Source organism: Dunckerocampus dactyliophorus, chromosome 13, assembly GCF_027744805.1.
Source record: "Dunckerocampus dactyliophorus isolate RoL2022-P2 chromosome 13, RoL_Ddac_1.1, whole genome shotgun sequence".
Taxonomy (NCBI): domain Eukaryota; kingdom Metazoa; phylum Chordata; class Actinopteri; order Syngnathiformes; family Syngnathidae; genus Dunckerocampus; species Dunckerocampus dactyliophorus.
In genome coordinates this window covers 28,142,912-28,161,443 of record NC_072831.1, presented here as the reverse complement: position 1 = coordinate 28,161,443, position 18,532 = coordinate 28,142,912, and the positions used below count along the sequence as shown (strand labels likewise).

The 18,532-nt window shown below is 41.6% G+C and overlaps 2 protein-coding genes across 23 annotated transcripts in view; both read right to left on the bottom strand.

Moving 5' to 3' along the window:
* Positions 1 to 3,854, bottom strand: part of tnika (TRAF2 and NCK interacting kinase a) — an 83,239-nt gene extending 79,385 nt beyond the window's left edge. For all 22 annotated transcript variants that reach the window (XR_008573366.1, XM_054795853.1, XM_054795856.1 and 19 more), the window contains exon 1: positions 3,552 to 3,854. Coding sequence is in view for 21 of the 22 variants with exons in the window: in XM_054795853.1 (XP_054651828.1) it covers positions 3,552 to 3,608 (57 nt within the window). In the remaining variant the exon portion in view is untranslated. The remainder of the gene's footprint in view (positions 1 to 3,551) is intronic.
* Positions 3,855 to 4,684: 830 nt separating this feature from the next.
* Positions 4,685 to 18,532, bottom strand: part of pld1a (phospholipase D1a) — a 31,041-nt gene continuing 17,193 nt past the window's right edge. Inside the window, exons 11-26 of the mRNA XM_054797134.1 lie at positions 18,346 to 18,429; positions 17,774 to 17,855; positions 16,783 to 16,893; positions 16,491 to 16,676; positions 15,820 to 16,030; positions 15,618 to 15,746; positions 14,539 to 14,657; positions 13,263 to 13,376; positions 12,664 to 12,774; positions 12,494 to 12,582; positions 12,232 to 12,345; positions 10,570 to 10,619; positions 9,803 to 9,937; positions 8,549 to 8,702; positions 8,361 to 8,478; positions 4,685 to 7,151 (exon numbers count right to left, since the gene is read on the bottom strand). Of these exons, the coding sequence (XP_054653109.1) occupies positions 6,927 to 7,151; positions 8,361 to 8,478; positions 8,549 to 8,702; positions 9,803 to 9,937; positions 10,570 to 10,619; positions 12,232 to 12,345; positions 12,494 to 12,582; positions 12,664 to 12,774; positions 13,263 to 13,376; positions 14,539 to 14,657; positions 15,618 to 15,746; positions 15,820 to 16,030; positions 16,491 to 16,676; positions 16,783 to 16,893; positions 17,774 to 17,855; positions 18,346 to 18,429 (2,032 nt within the window). The 3' untranslated portion in view covers positions 4,685 to 6,926. The remainder of the gene's footprint in view (positions 7,152 to 8,360; positions 8,479 to 8,548; positions 8,703 to 9,802; positions 9,938 to 10,569; positions 10,620 to 12,231; positions 12,346 to 12,493; positions 12,583 to 12,663; positions 12,775 to 13,262; positions 13,377 to 14,538; positions 14,658 to 15,617; positions 15,747 to 15,819; positions 16,031 to 16,490; positions 16,677 to 16,782; positions 16,894 to 17,773; positions 17,856 to 18,345; positions 18,430 to 18,532) is intronic.

Genomic DNA, 18,532 nt, shown 5'->3' with positions numbered 1-18,532 from the left:
AGCCTGTCGTGCTCAGTCCACCCCGCCATCAGTCCTCAGCATCCTCTTTTATATGCACCCCTCCCTTCCCAAGAGGCTAGGACAGGATGCAGCTCACCAGCTACTGCATGGTGCTTGTTTACATGTCATCAATACCCCTCAAGCAACCGAGATCAAATGTGTGCTGCGAGTGGAAGGAACGAGGCGGCGCGAGCCTTTGCAAGTTTTATGCGAGTGACTTACTTATTTTGAAAGCTAAGCGAGATCGCGTTTTCTTTTCAAATGGAAATGCGCAATCTGATCGGATCAGAGCGAGCCTCGTTTCATGTCGGCATGTTCGGAATCTGCTCGGAAAGATGGCAAACCGGCAGTAGAAATGAAACGCAGTACTTACATAGAGGAAATATACCGGCGTTACGCCATACATGTGTTGATTCGCTCATAAACACATTATAACGGGACTGTTGGGTATGTCCTTGTCCTTCTAAATTCGTACACTACATAGAAAACAGTATAATCATTCATAAATACGTGATGATACGTGTAAAATGTACAGCATACATGTGCCACTGTCCAAAACCCCCCCACAATTTTTCTATGTTTATGTCTTTATGCTTTGCTGATGTTTTTTCGTCAAGCATTGCGTTTTCTAACTTTCTTCGGCAGTTCTTGAACACACCACAGTCGCCATGAGATGCAAAAGTGAAACTTATATGTAACTTCTACACCGTGACTCCGATTCAGTCTGTTCCTGGATCATGTCACATGATCATTCATTTGTAGGGGTGCCCTGGTACAACTCTCACTTCTCACTTCGCTCTTATTGCAAATGTTGACCCGAAATCAGAGGAGAACATCAACGTCAAACAAGCAGGGGGGATTGGAAGGGGAAAGGGAGCGAGCCGCTGGTCCAAAATATACATTTTCGTGGGCGTCGCAATTACTCACGCCATATTTTCACCATTCGTGGTTGGTCTTGGAACGTAACCCCCACCAATCGTGATTGCTCCGAGCCAGTTATGCAGAATAACTGCCATCCTTTACAATAAAAATCAATAAAAGGCAAGTGCGATGGGGTCCATCACTGATGGGGTGGAGAAATAGGTCAAGTGGAGATGGGAGGGTGGGGGGGGGCACCAGACCAGACTGCCATACAGTATATAGACTATTCATGAATAAGCTCTGTGTAAGCCTTGGGCACTGCTGTGGCCCCGTTACCATGGCGTCCGTGGGGAAGGGGCCGTGGAATGTGGCCTCAGCGGGCAGCAGGCATTGAGAGGGTGGGGAGGGAGGGGTTTCTGATCAGGCGAAGACGGGTGTTTGCTACTTTAGTCGCCGGTCACATCTCCACCGTCAGCCAGAGAAGAGCCTCTCTACCCTTTTATGAGCCGTTCATCTTCTCTTCGACTCCAGCCGAGCCGCTGCCGTGTCCTCCTCTCCGCCCGGAGCTCTGGCTTTCATCTTTGGATCTCACACCTGAACGCGTGCAAAGTCTGTCGGGCTGGGTCGCGTGCACGCAAAGCTTCCCCGCTGCTTTGCCATCTGTTGCGCTCACCAGCTGACCGCGTGAAGGTGTGCTTTATTAGGCGCCCATGTCTTCAAACACACTGCATATTTCAACCTCCACCGCAAGCCTCTCACCTTGGCCTTCAAGCAGGCGGCGCCCGTGGCAAACGTCAAAAGGAAAGATAGATCCCCATGCCGAACCCCCTTCCCATTACTACCAGTATTACAACAACCTACCCACCCCCCTCGGCCCCCTTGTCAGACCCAGCTGACCTACTTCCTGTCTAGCCGGTGCATGACTGTACACTCATCTGGCGGTGTGTGCGGGTGCAGGGAGGGTCTTATTTGGGTTTAAAACTGAGCACACGCATCATTGTTGAACATTTGGTACGTATGTACAGTGGTGTTTGCCCCCTTCCTGAGTTCTTATTTTAAACTCATTTAAATATCAATGACAATGACAACACAACTGAACACAAAATGCAGTTTTAAAATGAATTTTTGTCATTCAGGGAGAAATTAAAAAATCCAAACCTACATGGCTCTGCGTGAAGAAGTGATTCCCGCCCCCCCGCCCATTAAAACATAGCTGAGATCTACTGTATCAGTCTGGAAAAGGTTATAAGGCCAAGCTTTTGGACTCCAGCAAACCACAGTGAGAGCCATTATCCACAAATGGCAAAAACATGGAACAGTGGTGCACCGGCCAACCAAAATGACCCCAAGAGCGCAGCGAAGACTCATCCAAGAGGTCACAAAAGACCCCGCAACAACATCCCAAGAACTGCGGGCCTCACTTGGGTCAGTTAGGTCAGTGTTGATGACTCCACCATAAGAAAAACACTGGGCAAAAATGGATTTGCTTGTCAGTGTTGAGTCGTCATTGTGGAGATTCCCCCATCATCCAAAAGTGACTTTTTATGTCCCTGAATGTGGCCTGATTATGAGCACCAAACGTGGGGAAAGGGGTATCATAGAGGCTCTCAAACGACTGCTTTTTAAGTTTTCGGGTTTTCATGACGTCCTGAAGGAAAAAGCTCCTTCTTCACAGGCACGATATCGCCTCTGACCCGCCCCGAGCTCGATGAGCCTGCCCCATGTAAACACCCGCAACTTCACGAAGTAGGAAAAGAAATCAGGTTTTGCTACACGTCTTAAAACAAAGCTCTGCCAGCTATCAGACGATGGAGCTGCAAGTTTAATCGTTTTTCTTCAGCAAACATGCTAACCTAGCATAAAGTTGCTGCTAAAAGGCGAGTGTATGTTAGCACCGTAGCATCACATAGATATGCTCGTGTTGCCAACGTGTGTGTCCCCCTGTCCCCCTCCTTATTGTTATGTTGCTGTGTGTGATACAGCATTTACTATGCTGGACAAGTGGATAATGTACACAATAGCGCTTCTTGTATTAACGCTAAAGTTAAAGCTCCAAGTAGTGTCTAAATTCCACCATCAAAGCTAGATTTTAGCTAACACACTCCCAATACACTATTATGGGACTTATTTAAAAATGGGTAAAAACTACTACTGTATGATATGGGACCTTTAACGTAGCAATCCAGGAGATACCGCCAACTACTGGCCTGGCATGCAAATTACACCGTTTTCGACTTGTTTTTGCATCGGAATGTCACACTTTTCAGGTAGTTGATATACAAACACACCATTCGGTCAGCACATAATACACCTGTATCCTCCCTTTGCTACGGGCAGGACATGCAGATGTCCAATTAAGCCTCAACTAGTACAAGTAGTACCACTAATAATAATAATAATAATAATAATAATAATAATATTGTGGGACTTAGGACTCCACCCAGGGTTGTCCTGTGTAAGCGGCGGGACCGTTGGTCAGCAAACGTCCGCCTAATAGAGACAAAGTCCACACACTAAGAAGGTGGGTTCACACCAAACCACACACAGCCTGGCGGACAAGTTTAGTAATTAGGTCACAATTGGACCTGTCAGGTGTACAAACACACACATAATACAATGCAAATAAAGTATGCATGATACAAACACCAACAAAATACAGATGTGACACAATAAAAGTCAGGTAGGCTCACCCGCAAAGCAGACAGGTCGATTTCATCCAGACTCCGAGCAGGAGAGTCACTCGCCATGATGGAGGACACAGACAAGCCTCAACAAATTAATGTCCACTCCAAAAATAAGGCGATGGTTTAAAAGAAACTAAGCCTCCGGAAAACACAGCCCCCCCTCTCTGTGTAAAGGCCGGGAGGGCACACCGTTACGCTGCTACCGCTTCCGGGTCCATGTCTGCGGGTGGCTGGAGCGACGCGTCGCGGGATGCTTGGCCGAGATGTGTGCACTTCAAGGCGGCCGTGAGTGTCTGACTTTGCCACTGGTGTGTGACAGTTAGCGGATATAGAGCGGGGAGTGGGAAGAGGAGGGGCTGCGAGACGCCACGCCCACATGTGGGCGGAGCCTCGTGCTGTCGCGGACTCACTTAGATATATATATATATATATATATATATTTTTTTTTTTAATGAAGAATTTCGAAAGTTGCCTGACTTTGCTGAAAAGGTGGGACAAGCCAGATGCTCTTTATTGATATAACACTTTTATGAATTCACGTGAAAAAACGAGCTTGTTCTTGCTTGTAATTTTTTTGTATAGATTAAAAAAAAGGTTCTAGTCCTTTTATTTCATAGGTTATTGTCATAAGTATGAAATGTTTGATTTGCTATACTGCTCGTCTTCATTAGGCTCACAGGTGAGCTGAAACAACCACTTTTTTTTAAGTGTTTTTAAATGTTCTTTCCAACATTTACTGCATCAGTTATTGTCATAATTGGATAAAATATGAACTTTTTTACACAGTACATTTAAAAAATAAAAATAAAAAAAATAGTAGCCACGATAGCATCAAGTAGTACAATTGGACGTATAAAGTATCATTTGGATAGTTAAAGTCAATAAATTTCTATATTTCAATATTATGTTTGAACACCAAATATTAATTGAGATTTATATTTTTCTCAAGTAATTTTATGACATTTTATATATTTCTTTCAATATTTAATTCAAATTAATATAAATTGAAAATACAAGTAATGACATTCATTTGATTTTTTTTGTCTTATTATGACATTTTTTTTTTCCAGTGCTGCGTGTTTTAGCAATTTATATAAAATTTTTCCCCATTTTACATCTTAATTATTGGAGTCTTCAAATTATTTGTGGTGTGAACAAGTGCTCATTTTATTTGTCAGCCATTTAAATTACAGTTTAATGAACATATAGTGGAAAATAGGATAGTGTATTGCACCTGTACAAAACTACTAACAGCGGATGCTAAACTGAAGATTACAGTCAAAATGCAGTCGTTGTGTACTTCATGAAAACACAAGGCTTAAAATATAAACATACGTGAATAAGTGTTAAAGGATTAGTATAAGGTGTGGAAATACTGGTACGGGTACAGTGGGGTTAAACCAGCAAAACAACTCCATGGTCCCGGTCCAAAAAGATACAAATGTAAATGAAGCTTCAGCAAGTATAAAGTTCATTTTGTCTGAATGAATGTGGATTTTCACCCATTTCTCCCACGATCCAGCATCTTCAAAGTCCACGTGAATGTTTCATATATATTTAAAATATTCATTCTGCATGCTAGTTTCTCAGCACAAGACAAGTGGTTGCTCAAATTCACATTAAAATGGAACTAGTGATGAATCATGACACCGTGACAGCTCTTAAAATTACACTCATAATACAAAATATAGCAAATATCTAACGGAGCACCTACTTACAGCAATAGTAATAATAAAATAGTTCAGGTAAAGTGAGTCTTTTGTGGTTAAAATGTTAGTTTGGTGGCTTTTACGCTCCACTGCCAAGTCTTAACTGTGCAGCAACTGTACTTTTAAGAAACCAGCACCGCCTGCTGCTCGACAAGTAGTATTACATGATCAATTGACCAGGACGATTGTCTCACCCGGGCCTCTTCGGCTGCATTCACACTTGAAGACTGTGCAGTAAAAAACATATACTTAAAGTAAGGACTTGATTGGACAGCTTACATGACACAACTGAAACACATATTCAAACCAAAATGGCATCTGCTAGGTTGGAAAAACAGGTTATTTGTATTTTTCTGCTATGTTTACCAGCTTTATTTCACCAAAAGCTTCTAAAATATACTTATAAAAGGGCCTTTGTGACATATTATGCAACGTAACTCAAACGTTCCAAACCAAAATGCCCTGCACTAGGTTGAATATATGTTATTTTTATATTCTGCTGTTTTTAACCTTCTTAGATTTCCCCAAAAGCTTCTAAAATATATTTAAAAAGAGCTTTTGTGACATAGTACGCGACATGGCTAAAACAAATCAAAATGCCCTGCGCTAGGTTGGGTGTGGATGTTATTTTTAGATTCTGCTTTCCCCCCTAGGTTAGAATTCCCCAAAAGCTTCTAAAATATACTTTTAAAGAGCTTTCGTGAGATGCTAGGTGACGTAACTCAAGTATTCCAAACTAAAATGCTGTCCGCTGGGTTGGATACGTAGGTTATTTTTATGTTGTGCTATTTTTACCATCTTAGATTTCCCCAAAACCTTCTAAAATATACTTTAAACGAGTTGTCATAACATATCAGGTGACGTTCCTCAAGTATTTCAAACCATAACAGCATCTGCTGCATTGAATACAGAGGATATTTTTATATTCTGCTATTTTTACCATCTTATATTTCCCCAAAAGCTTTTAAATCATACTTATAAAGATCTTTTGTGGCATATTACGTGACATAACTAAAACAATCCAAATCAAAATGCCCTGCGCTAGGTTGAATATGCAGGTTATTTTTATATTCGGCTTTTTTTCCCCCAGCTTAGAATTCCCCAAAAGCTTCTAAAATATACTTTTCATGAGCTTTTGTGACAAATTATGTGACTTAACTCAAGTATTCCAAACCAAAATGCCATCTGCTAGGTTGAATATGTACTGTAGGTTGTTTATACAGTCTGCTATATTTGCCAGCTTAGATTTCACCAAAAGCTTCTAAAATATACCAAACCACACCAGAGTCCACTTGCAAGCGGACGGAGACCCACCTCCTTGCAGTGCAAACCCATCAGGGTGTCTTTCATCTGAACCAAACAAGTGTGAATGCCTCTTATATGCCGTTGGTCTTTTTTAGCTTTTGTCCTCAAAGAAAAGGAATTCCAGGGGTGACGCGATGCAAGCGACAACATGATGCACATCCTAACAAGTATGGCATCCCGGAGTTCCAAAGCAGCACAGACACAGGATGATGGGACAGCAACACGTCTTTAGTGTCCTAGGGCTGATGTTGTGTTACCATGGTCCCCGTTGCAATCCTTCAGGAGGATGCTTCTCCAAATCCAAGCTCAGGAGTTCCATCACCTCCAAAAACAGTCTACAAGGAGTGGCCTGGTGTCCCTTTGCGTCCTACGTCCAGATCTCGGTGGGCACCATGGCTTCCTTCGTCCCGACCGAGGGCATAAGGTTTTGCTCAGACAGGAAATCCAGAGGAAATTGCACCAGGAAGCCCCGGATTTTGCGCAGCTCCTCCTGAGCCCGAGTGAGGTCCGTCTGGGCGAGACCGGGCTTGGACTGGTAGTGCTCCAGCTCCGACATGTTCCGCACCAGAGAGGACGGGAGGCAGCGGAACACCTGAGGGAGAACACGCCAACCAGAAAGAACCACTCAACATCTTGGGTGACATCTTGCCTCGTTTTCTTCGAAAAACAAGAAATGCGTGGTTGGAGATGACCATAATATATCCCACTGGGCATCCTCCTCTCATGTACAGGCATGACTGCACATGACATTTGTGACGCCCCCTATGGGTGCTTAGTAAAACATGCTACCATACACGTAATATAAATATTGTGGCCATGTTTCTCAACCAATCTTTCCCAAATTTCTTGGCGATTCGGCTCAACACCCTAAAGTTACAGCGGTTGCTTCATCGAGCGCGCTGAGCTGTCTATTCATGGATAATTGGTTGCTAAGTTGCTGAAACAATTTATTTGACTGTGACCATCTTTTTCAACCAATCTTGCTGAAATTTTACACACAGGTGGTTGTCAGTCCCCTTAAGATGTGTACCAGATTTCTTGGCGATTCGGCTAAACACCCTAAAGTTACAGCGGTTGCTTCACAGAGCGCGCTGAGCTGTCTATCCGCAGACAATTAGTTGCTAAGTCGCTGAGACTTTTTATTTGACGGCAACAATGTTTTTCAACTAATCTTGCTCAAATTTTATAGAGATGTGCTTGTCAGTCCCTTAGAGGTGTGTTCCAAATTCCGTGGCGATTTGGCTAAACACGCTTAAGCTACAGCGGGTGTTTTGTAGAGCGTGCTGAGTTGTCTATTCGTGGATAATTAGTTGCTAAGTTGCTAAGATGTTTTATTTGATAGCAACCCTGTTTTCCAACCAATCTTGCTCAAATTTTACACACATGTGCTTGTCAGTCGCCTAAAGACGTGTACCAAATTTTGTGGCAATTAAGCTAAACACCCTAGTAACACACCAAGTTACAGCAGGTGTTATGTAGCGCACGTTGAGCTATGGGGGAAGTCCATCCGACTTATGCGGGTCAAGCATGTGGTGTATTTGTCAGAAAAATAATAGCACGAGCAACAAAGTAGGGGTGCATGTTTTGGGAAATTTTCACCCTTTTATGTGCAGCAGTTCAGGAGTAGAAGAGGTACAACCCGTTCTTTACATGAATATACAGTGTTTCATGTATATGTGTCATAAAAATGGCATCTATTTGTCGGTATTAAAGCTACAGACACCATTTTCGGCCCCTTTTTTCGACATCTTAAATCTGATGTGAAACCAGAGTGGTGTGGTCAAAAGTGTCTGATCCGTACCTTCTCATAAATGGTGGCATTGCGGCCGGCCGTGGTCATCCACACCTCCTTGTAGAAGCGGTCGCTGATCGGGTCGGAGAGATCAATGCTGGTGTCGCTGTGACCGCCAAGGATCGTCCTACGGATGGAAAATTAGTAAATGACCCTTTTTGAACCAGAGGGGGAAAACACAAATGACTTTTCCTGACCTGAAGCATTCCAGCCGAAGCTGAAGTGCGTACGGGCCGGCGTCAAACTCCCTTCCGTCCATCACGGAGGTGACCTTCTCCGTGTCCTCCACAATGACCGCCACCTCGCTGTCTCGTTTACCCAGCATGCTTCTGTCATTGATGTTGGCCGAGCCTGAAGACCACATCAAACAGACACAGGACTATTCCAGTAAATTGCTCTGGGGGACACATTTGCTCAAAGCTACGGACCTGAGGTGCTGGACTTCTTACTTGAACACGAAGCTACGCCATACCTTCAACTTTGTACTTCAGCAAATAACTAAGATAGTCATCAATGACAATTACAAGGAATGTATTTACACTGGAGTACTCTGCTGTCTTTAAGGACCTACTACATAAAACACAATTCAAAGATCCTTTAATCATAAGAGGGCTCTGCTGTTTTGTAGGACCTACAGCAAAAAAGCGAGTCAAAGATCCTCTATATCAGTGGTCCCCAACCTTTTTGGACCCACGGCCCGCCGCGTGTTCCCACAAATCTCCGCGGACATACGGTCATGGAAGAAACGATTAGACTGCCCTTGTTTCTTCAGTCTCGTGTTCATTTTAATGGCCAATACAACTAAAGGTGCCTTTGTTTGGACAAATATTAACAATGACGACAAAAATAGCTCATAAGAGTTCATTTGTTTGTCAGTACAATGCTATAGACTTTCATGTAAGAACTTAAGTGATTTAGGTTATGGTCAAGAAAACCATGGAAGTTGCTAGATATCAGCTCTTAAATTCAGCTCTGAGATATATTTGTTATCATCATTACATTTGTCCAAACAGATGTGCCTTTAGTTGTACCAGGCATTAAAATGGCTCAATAAACTGAAGAAACGAGGGTGCTCTAATAGGTTTTTCCATGACTGTGGAACACCACTCAAAGATCCTCTCTACGACAGGAGGGCTCTTCTGTTTTTAAGGACCTACTCCACCGAATGCTAGTCAAAGATCCTCTATACGCCAGGAGGGCTTTGCTGTTTTAACTGACCTACAGCAACACCCGGAGGCCACCAGTTGAATAACACAGCAAAAGAACTGTTCATTGAAAAGTTCATTGTGGTGCAATGGCTCGGTCCAACCAGCAGATGGCACAAGGGCGCAACGGTGCTGGGTGGATGTGTTGTCAGTGCGACAGACGTGAAGCTTGGTCACGCACAGAAGGTGTCAGCGCACCGCTGCTTCATGCGCTCGCAAGCGAGGAGGCGGAAGGACGGGACGCACCGATGATGACGGTGTTGTCGTCAGCGATGAGCATCTTGCTGTGGACGTAGATGAGCTCCGTCACCAGGCGGCCTTCCAGCTCGGCGTGTGTCCGCAGACCAGCGAAGGAGATGTAGTTCATCCAGTGGTCGTCCACTAGGGATACACACACATACAGTACACCTATATATAATAATAATAATAATAATAATAATAATAAAAATAAATGTTTTATATATAAATAGACACACACACACACACACACACACACATATGGGACCATTTTTTTTCAAAAAATTCCCAGATTTTTCAAAAAAAAATCCCACTGAATTTTTCCCATTGAAAATGAATGGGTCATTTCTCAAACTTTCCCCCATCCGCACGTTTCTCAACCGATTCAAACATGCAGGGCGTCAAACCGACATTCCAAAAATTCCAACTTTTCCCGACATTCCCACTTTTCCTTTGATGTTAATTACTGTTCCTGTCCTGCTACTTCAACATTTTTCAACCAATTCTAACAATTCCTACATCAAATCGTTCAGCACAATCCCGACATCAAGGCTACCTACAGCATTTCACATACATTTAACCAATAACGTTTAACATACGTCATACATTTGTTTGTCTTTCTACTCTTGCTCATAATTTGCAAAGCTTTTTTTCCTTTTATTATTCCTTTTTTTTTGCTCATTTTTGTTTCCCCCCCACCTCATTCGGCTTGGACATTCACATGCAATGTCATATCCCTAGTTATCTCGTTATTAATTCAATATTTTGGTACTTACTCTCTTTTTTCAGCTGGGAGATGATGGAGTGCTCTCCTCGGATCATGGTTCTTCAAAAAAGAAATATAACGTGTCACCAGATCACTTCAGTCTTCAGTCTTGTGGGCGGGACCATTGATCCCGCCCACCACCTCTTTGCTGGGTGACTTTCGACAGATTATTTAATGAAAGTTGCAACGTATCGCAGCAGCAGGAAACAAAAGGCAGTTAAAAAAAATACATAAATAAGTAATTTAATCATTTCAAAAAATTGCATTGAATAAATACAAAAAGTCAGGGAATTAATTTAAATATTGTCCATTCATTTGAAATCAAGACAAATAAATATGGACATCATTAAATAATAATTTAAAAACGACATAATAAATATGAGCGTCATTAAATAATCATTTTAAAAGACCGCAAAATATATAAATAAGGTCAAGATATCAAATAGGAGAAAAATTATTCCAAACAATAATCTAAAATGATATAAAAAAACATGTATTAAATATTTTGATTATCAATGTATTTATTTATTTAATAATATACTACATTTGAGCATAATTAAATAATTATTTTTAAAATACCATAAAATATATAAATTAGATAATAAAATAAATTAGGAGGAGGAAAACCTTCAATTTAATAATTTAAGATTATATTGAACTAATTAACTATCTATCCATTTTCTATACCGCTTCTCCTCTTTAGGGTCACAGGTATGCTGGAGCCTATCCCAGCTGACTTCGGGCGACAGGCGGGGTAGACCCTGGACTGGTGGCCAGCCAATCACAGGACACATAGACAAACAAGCATTCACACTCACATTCATACCTATGGACAATTAGAGTCTCCAATGAAGCTAACATGCATGTTTTTGGAATGTGGGAGGAACCCGGAGTACCCGGAGAAAACCCACGCACGCACGGGGAGAACATGCACACTCCACACAGAGATGCCCAGGGGAGAATCGAACCCAGGTCTTCCCCATCTCCAGGCTGTTAACTAATGCATTCATATTTCAATTGCCAAGTTCTTCATTCATTTAATGACATAATAAACATGAGCGTTATTAAATAATCATTTTAAAAGACCATGACATATATCAACAAGATCAAATCATCAAATAGTTCCTCTAAAATTATATTGAGCAAATTCATTAATTAAATAGATATTTTAATTATCAATGTATCTTTTATTTAACAATATAATAAATATTAACGCCACTAAATAATAATTAAAAAAAATGAAATATATAAATTAGACCAATACATATAAATTAGGAATAGATCTAACAATTTAAGATTAGAACTGAATTAATTCATTCATATTTTTATTATCAAGCGAGTTATTTCATAATATAATAAATGTATTTTAACATCATTTAATAACAAGTTAAAAAATAAAATATGTAAATTAGACCATTAAATAAATTTGCAAGAGACATAACTTGAGATTGCAGCCAAATAAATGTAATTGTATTTTAATTATCAAGGTATTTGTTCATTAATAACTTAATAAATACATTTTAGCATCATTAAACAATAGTTTAAAAATCTAAAAAATTATATCATAAAATACATGTATTTAATAATGTAATAAATCATTCATAACAATGACTTATAGTAATAATGATCATAATAAACAAAAATAAAGTAAAATATGTTGCTGGTGGCTGACCTGTAGTTGAAGTGCATGACGGCCTGGATGGCGTTCCCTCCCCCGGTGGTGATGTCGCCCTCGAAGCCAGGAAGCAGGGGGGTCACCACGTACACTCGGTACTTCTTCCCCTCCCTGTCAGAACACACGCACATCTGTTACAGCAGTAGACACTTCATTAGGCACGCTACGCCTCCGTTTTCTTTCATGACAACTCTCGCATTAGCTCGCGCAGCGGGTGTGCTTCATCAAGTGGCCGCACGGGTCATCAAAAAGTCCTTACTTGTGCGCTCGGATGATCCTTTCGATGAGGGCGTCTCCGATTTTGTTGTACACCGTCCTGTTGTCGGCACAGCTGATGAAGAACTGGTTCTGGGAGGGCGGGGAGGGGCGGCAAGAAGAAGACGCGGAAATAAAAAATCCTTTTTTTACTTGCTGATGACTTCGCCGTACCTCGATGTAGATGTAGTGTTTGCTCTTGGCGATGACTTGGATGTAGGCGTTGTGGATGGACTCCTCGTGGTACTTAATGCCGGCCGACCAATCGGACGCTGAGCGCAAGACCTTACAGAGCAGAGAGGACCCCCGTGTTTGTCGATACACGCTCACGGGACACTTCATTATGCACTCTATCATACCTTTAAGTTAAAAGCAACACAATGAAAAGATACAAGCCTGTCCCGAAAGGTCACAAACTTTAAAATGATTGTGCTAAAAATGCATGGTTGTAAACGACCACGACGTACCCCGCAGGGCCTCCTCCAATTGTTCAGAAGCGCTAAAAGTGGCGAAAATACTCCAATATGGGACCTTGTTTCAGAAAAATGAGCAAAAACGTGGCACAGTGGTCCAGTTTTCCTCGCTCACAGCTCGAAAAGCACATGTCAAAGTGAAGGTAGTTACATAATGTTGTTTTCTGGCCCACGGACTCCAGCAGCGCTTGGCGCTCATGTGTGTGTCTCGTGTTTATTGTTAAAGGTGCCTTACAGGCTTCTTGCAGGGTCTCTGTGGTAAATAAGGACAACACTAACGCAGCGGCAGTGTTGTCTTACCTGCACTTTGGCGTGAACGCAGTCGGGGACTTGGTATCTGAGCTCCTGGGCGCTGGAGTGAGACTTTGGCAGCAGGAACGGATAAGACAAGGAGCGGTACTTCGGCTTCATGATCTGTAGGACAAGGAGGAGGAGGTTTGGGGAATGAGAGGCAAAACTTTTGGTGAGGTTGAGGAGGAAAAGGTGTCGCCACGGAAAGCATGACTAGGAAGGATAAGGTCGTTTTTCCACCCTTACACCGAGACATTTCTTTTCAAATTAGCCAAGGGAGTGTTTATTGACGTGTGTGTGTGTGTGTCTGTGTGTGCGCAGAGAGGCAATGTACAGTCATGGTGACATGTGACCTCCCGTCAATAATTATCTTCTGAGGCAACATTGCAGCACAATGACTCAAAGTGATATTCCAACACTTACCGTCTCTCATCATTGATCATCCTTTGCAAGAAAATAGAACAATTTTGTCAATTATTGTTTGGGGAAAAAAAAAAAGTATCATGTTTAATGAAAACAATGGAACTGTGTGCTAATATTGTAATACCATTAGTTTCCACAGGGAGCGATAGGGAGTCATTGTAGCTGTAGCAGAAAATGAACAATTTTAATAAGATGTATATGTGTGTGTGTGTGTGTGTGTGTGTGTGTGTGTGTGTGTGTGTGTGTGTGTGTATATATATAAAGATATATACATATATATACACACATACATATGTACATACACATGTAAATATACATACATATGTATATATATACATATACATACATACATACATACACATACATACATATATACATACATACATATATACATATACATACATACATATACATACATATATACATACATACATATATACATACATACATATATACATACATACATATATACATACATATATACATAATTATATATGCTTATTGGCACTCATACCAGATTTGTTAGCATTTTTTTAGAGCTTCTCTGGAAAAGTACAAATTAGATTTTTTTATGACCCATTAATATTATCCGTATTTCTACATAGAACATAACTAATTATATATACTTTTTGCACTCACACAATATTTTTTTAGCATTTTTACAGGCTCTCTGGAAATATAAATATATATATACATTCATATACAGTATGACTAATTATACTATATATACTTTTTTTGCGCTCATACAAGATTTGTTAACATTTTTTTAAAGTCTCTGCGTAAATACAAAAGCATATTTTTAAAATTACACATTATATTTTATGACCGATAAATTTGATCAAAGCACTGTGAGGCAACTTGCCTTGGTGAAGTTCCAACGCTGAATAAAGTGCCTCGCCACGTCGCGGGCCGCTCTGCCGTGGACCGCTGAGGCGATGTCGTGCCACGGCATCCTGGGGGTGGTGTACCGGTCGATAAAGTCTGCAAACAACAGAAAGCTCACGCTTCCACTCCTGAATGGCTGCACACGAACGGGTGAACATTTGTCCAAACATGCACACCTACTGGGTTGCCTGTGTTTCGTTTTGTTTTTATTAGTGACTACACCCCATAAGTGGGATTGACTTGAAATTTCTCACAGAACTCTACAAAACACCCGCTGTAACTTTAGGGTGTTTCAACAAATCGCCACAAAATTTAGTACACACATTTAGGGCAGTGGTCCCCAACCCCCGGGCCGTGGGTCATTTGGTACCAGGCCGCACAGAAAGAAAAAATAATTTCCATTATTTTATGTTTTATTTTGAAAAGTGGCCAGATTCTCTCCGTTACATCCGTCTCACTTGACGCATGTCCATTGTGCGTGTGCTAACTTTATCTCATGCCGCACAGATAGACTACTACTGTATTTTTACCATTTTTCTTTCATCTCATATTTGGTGTCAAGTGCTGATACTCTGTGGGAATAAAGGTAAGTTTTGATGACTTATTGCTACTAATGTGCACATTTGTCTCAAGTTAATTCATGCTAGCGCACTGCCTTTTACCACACACGTCAAACAGCCATGTAATAATCTTTCTGGAAACACTTGGCTGGAACTGGTGGATGGCACAATACATACACAATACACAATACATAATAAATAAGATAAATTAGATCGCTATAATGTACAAACCCACCCGGTCCGCGGGAGATTTGTGGGAACACAAGCTGGTTCGTGGGTCAAAAAAGGTTGGGGACCACTGATTTAGGGGACTGACAAGCACATACGTGTGAAATTTAAGCAAGATTGGTTGGAAAACATGGCCGCCATCAACCAAAACGTCTTAAAGTAGCGTAGGTCATTGAGCATTTGCCTAATGATGATAAAGCTTGGAGGATATCTGTATTACATGTATGCTAGCAACGCTAAAGGATTATATGCTGGGGAGCATACAGACCATCAAAAGGTTTTTCCAGCTGGATCCAGTCCTTGTAGACAAAGTTGCAGTAGTCTTTTCCATGCCAGAAGCGGGTGTTTCCCTGCAACTCTCCGACCCCCGTCTTGAAGCTTTGCACCGAGCCGCTCCCTGAGCGCAAACAACCATCTTGACACAAATCGTCGGCAAAATAACAATTTCCAGCAGTCGCGTCCAGCCTTACCAGAGCTGTCCACGCTGCTGACGCTGTCGGCGTGCTGCAGAGTGTGTTTGTGCAGGTGTCGGTACAAGCTGAAGCGAGCCCGCCTGCTGCGACCGACGCCCTTAAGCCTGGGGAGGTCCACAGGGTCGCCGGTGGGCGTCCCTCGTCCGTTGCTGTGGGAGATGCCGTCGACGGGGGGCGCCGGAGCCTTGCCGGATGGCACGTTGGCGACCTGAAGACATGACAAGAGGAAGAAGAAAATATTTTCGAACACATGGTGTTACCCGCTGATGGCTACTGGACTAAATTAGACAATTAGTTGCTAAATGTTTTGCTTGATGGCGGCCATGTTTTCCAACCAATCTTGCTTAAATTTTACGCACACATGCTTGTCAGTCCCATAAAAGTGTGTACCAAATTTGGTAGTACTTTGGCTAAACATCCTAAAGTTACAGCGAGTGTTTTGTAGAGCTGTGGGAGAAATCTCAACTCAGTTCGACTTATGGGGTTTAATAACAGCGCCACCATGTGGTGTATTTCTCCGAAAAATAATAACACGGGTAATAAAGTAGGAGTGCATGTTTCCATGAAATTTCACCCTTTTGTGTGCAGCGGTTCAGGAGTAGAAGAGTTAGATGTCTCAAACTTTCACGGTTGTACTTCTGTATTGGAATTATGTATTCGTCCCTGACCTGTTCAAGCGCCACCGAGCGCGTCACGCTGCCGACATCCGTCAAGCGGTGCTCCCGGTCGTCCCAGCGACCGTACGCCAGGTCGATCCCGCCCACGAAGGCAACCGATTGGTCGACGACGACGATCTTCTCGTGGTGCGCCCACAGATAGACGGAGGAGGACACGTGGTCCGGATGGCGCATCACCTGTCACCACAAACACACACACACACACACACACACACACACAGCGATACTTGACTCTCCACACGCATTGGCCACAATATCAAGTACACCTGCAAGCTTGAGTTACCTTAATGTTGGGGTGCAGGTGCATGAGAGTTCTCTTGCTATAGCCCGAGTTGATGCCCAGCGCGAGCTCCACCTCTTTGTACAACATCACAAAGATGCGCACTCCTTGTTGCTGTGCGAGCACACAATCATGGCGGCAAGTCAGCGAAAGACTCATTTTATGAGTAGCTACCGAGATAGGTAGGATTTACCTTTCAAATATACACGTTCGGCAATCTTGACAGGTAATTATTTGCAAATCATTGATTTCAATTGATTATTTTACAGTATTTTAATGTCTCAACCTGCGTAAGGCAATATTAACATCGTCATCCCAACAGCAGCAGGATGAAACATTTTATTATGTATGCTATATTTTATTGTATAATTCCTTTTAAAAATTTACATTTTTAGAATTGTATTTTTATATTATATATATTTTTATCATAATTATAAAAATGTAAGAATTTTTCCAAATACATAATTTATCAAGTAAAAAATACAATATTACATATATGATGTGTGTATATGTTAATATATAACATATTATATAATATGTGTATACATGTAAAATCAAATTGATAAAATAAATACATTTAAGAATTTAACATTTAATTATATATATATATATATATATATATATATATTTACACACACACACACACACACACACACACACACACACACACAACAGGTCTGGCCATGATTGAGCCTTATTTTAACATGATAATATTAATGTATCATCATAATGAACATCATTTATTTTATTTTTTGGTTGTTTTTATTTTTTATATATTATTTATTTAATATTTTTATTTTTCATATTTTATATTTTATTTTATTTTATTTTATATGTAAATAATTTAGTTTATTTTTTTATTTTACATATATTATTATATTATACTGTATATATTATTACTGACATATATTATTTTTTAGGTAGACTGTTTACAATGGACAGCCCACGAAAAAGAAACTGGTGAATTTGGGCGCATCGTCTTGTCTTGACTCACCGCTTTACGCTTGAGGATGCAGTCCAGTCTCCAGTGGTTTCCCTCCACCACAGGTCTCTTCAGGAAGATCTCCGGACTCAGCCTGAGGCCGAGGCACATCCGCAGTGTTCGGAAACGACCAAAACATTAGAAACAGCTCTCGGTGTGACGCAGTGCAGTTGCACACCATTGCAAACTACAGCCGCAATAATAAACATTGCAATACTGTCAAAGACGAGCATTTCTGATGCACTTCTTGTATTGGCTCATATGAGATTATGCGGGTGTGCCAAATGTTGTGGTTGATGATGACAGATCGCTCGTGTTGGCATCCAGAGCTTACATGTCTGCAATTCCGCTGTCTCATGTTGCACATATAAAATGGTTAAGGCCCCCACTGTAAGCCCGGCGATTAGTGGGCTGGTACATTTCCACCATGCCTGTCGCATATGTTGGCCTTGGGGGAGGTAAGCCACCATGCCCGTGACAAAAAGTAGATGACGTGTGTGGTTGCTATGACGGGTGTATGTCGGCGATTCCGCATGCGTTTTAGCTTAGTGTGTAGCACCCGATGCACGCTCACGCCAACTCACCACCAGTCCGTGATGAAGATCTCCTCTCTCGCCTCCTCCAAGGCGTGAGCCACGTCCTCCATGTAGGTTTTTCCATTCACGTACCTGCAATGGAAAGTCACAGTAACATACTGTTGCACCAATACTTAAGCCCCTTGTAGGAACCATATTTGGTCCCTCGGGTGTGTTATAAAAACAATTAAAAGAA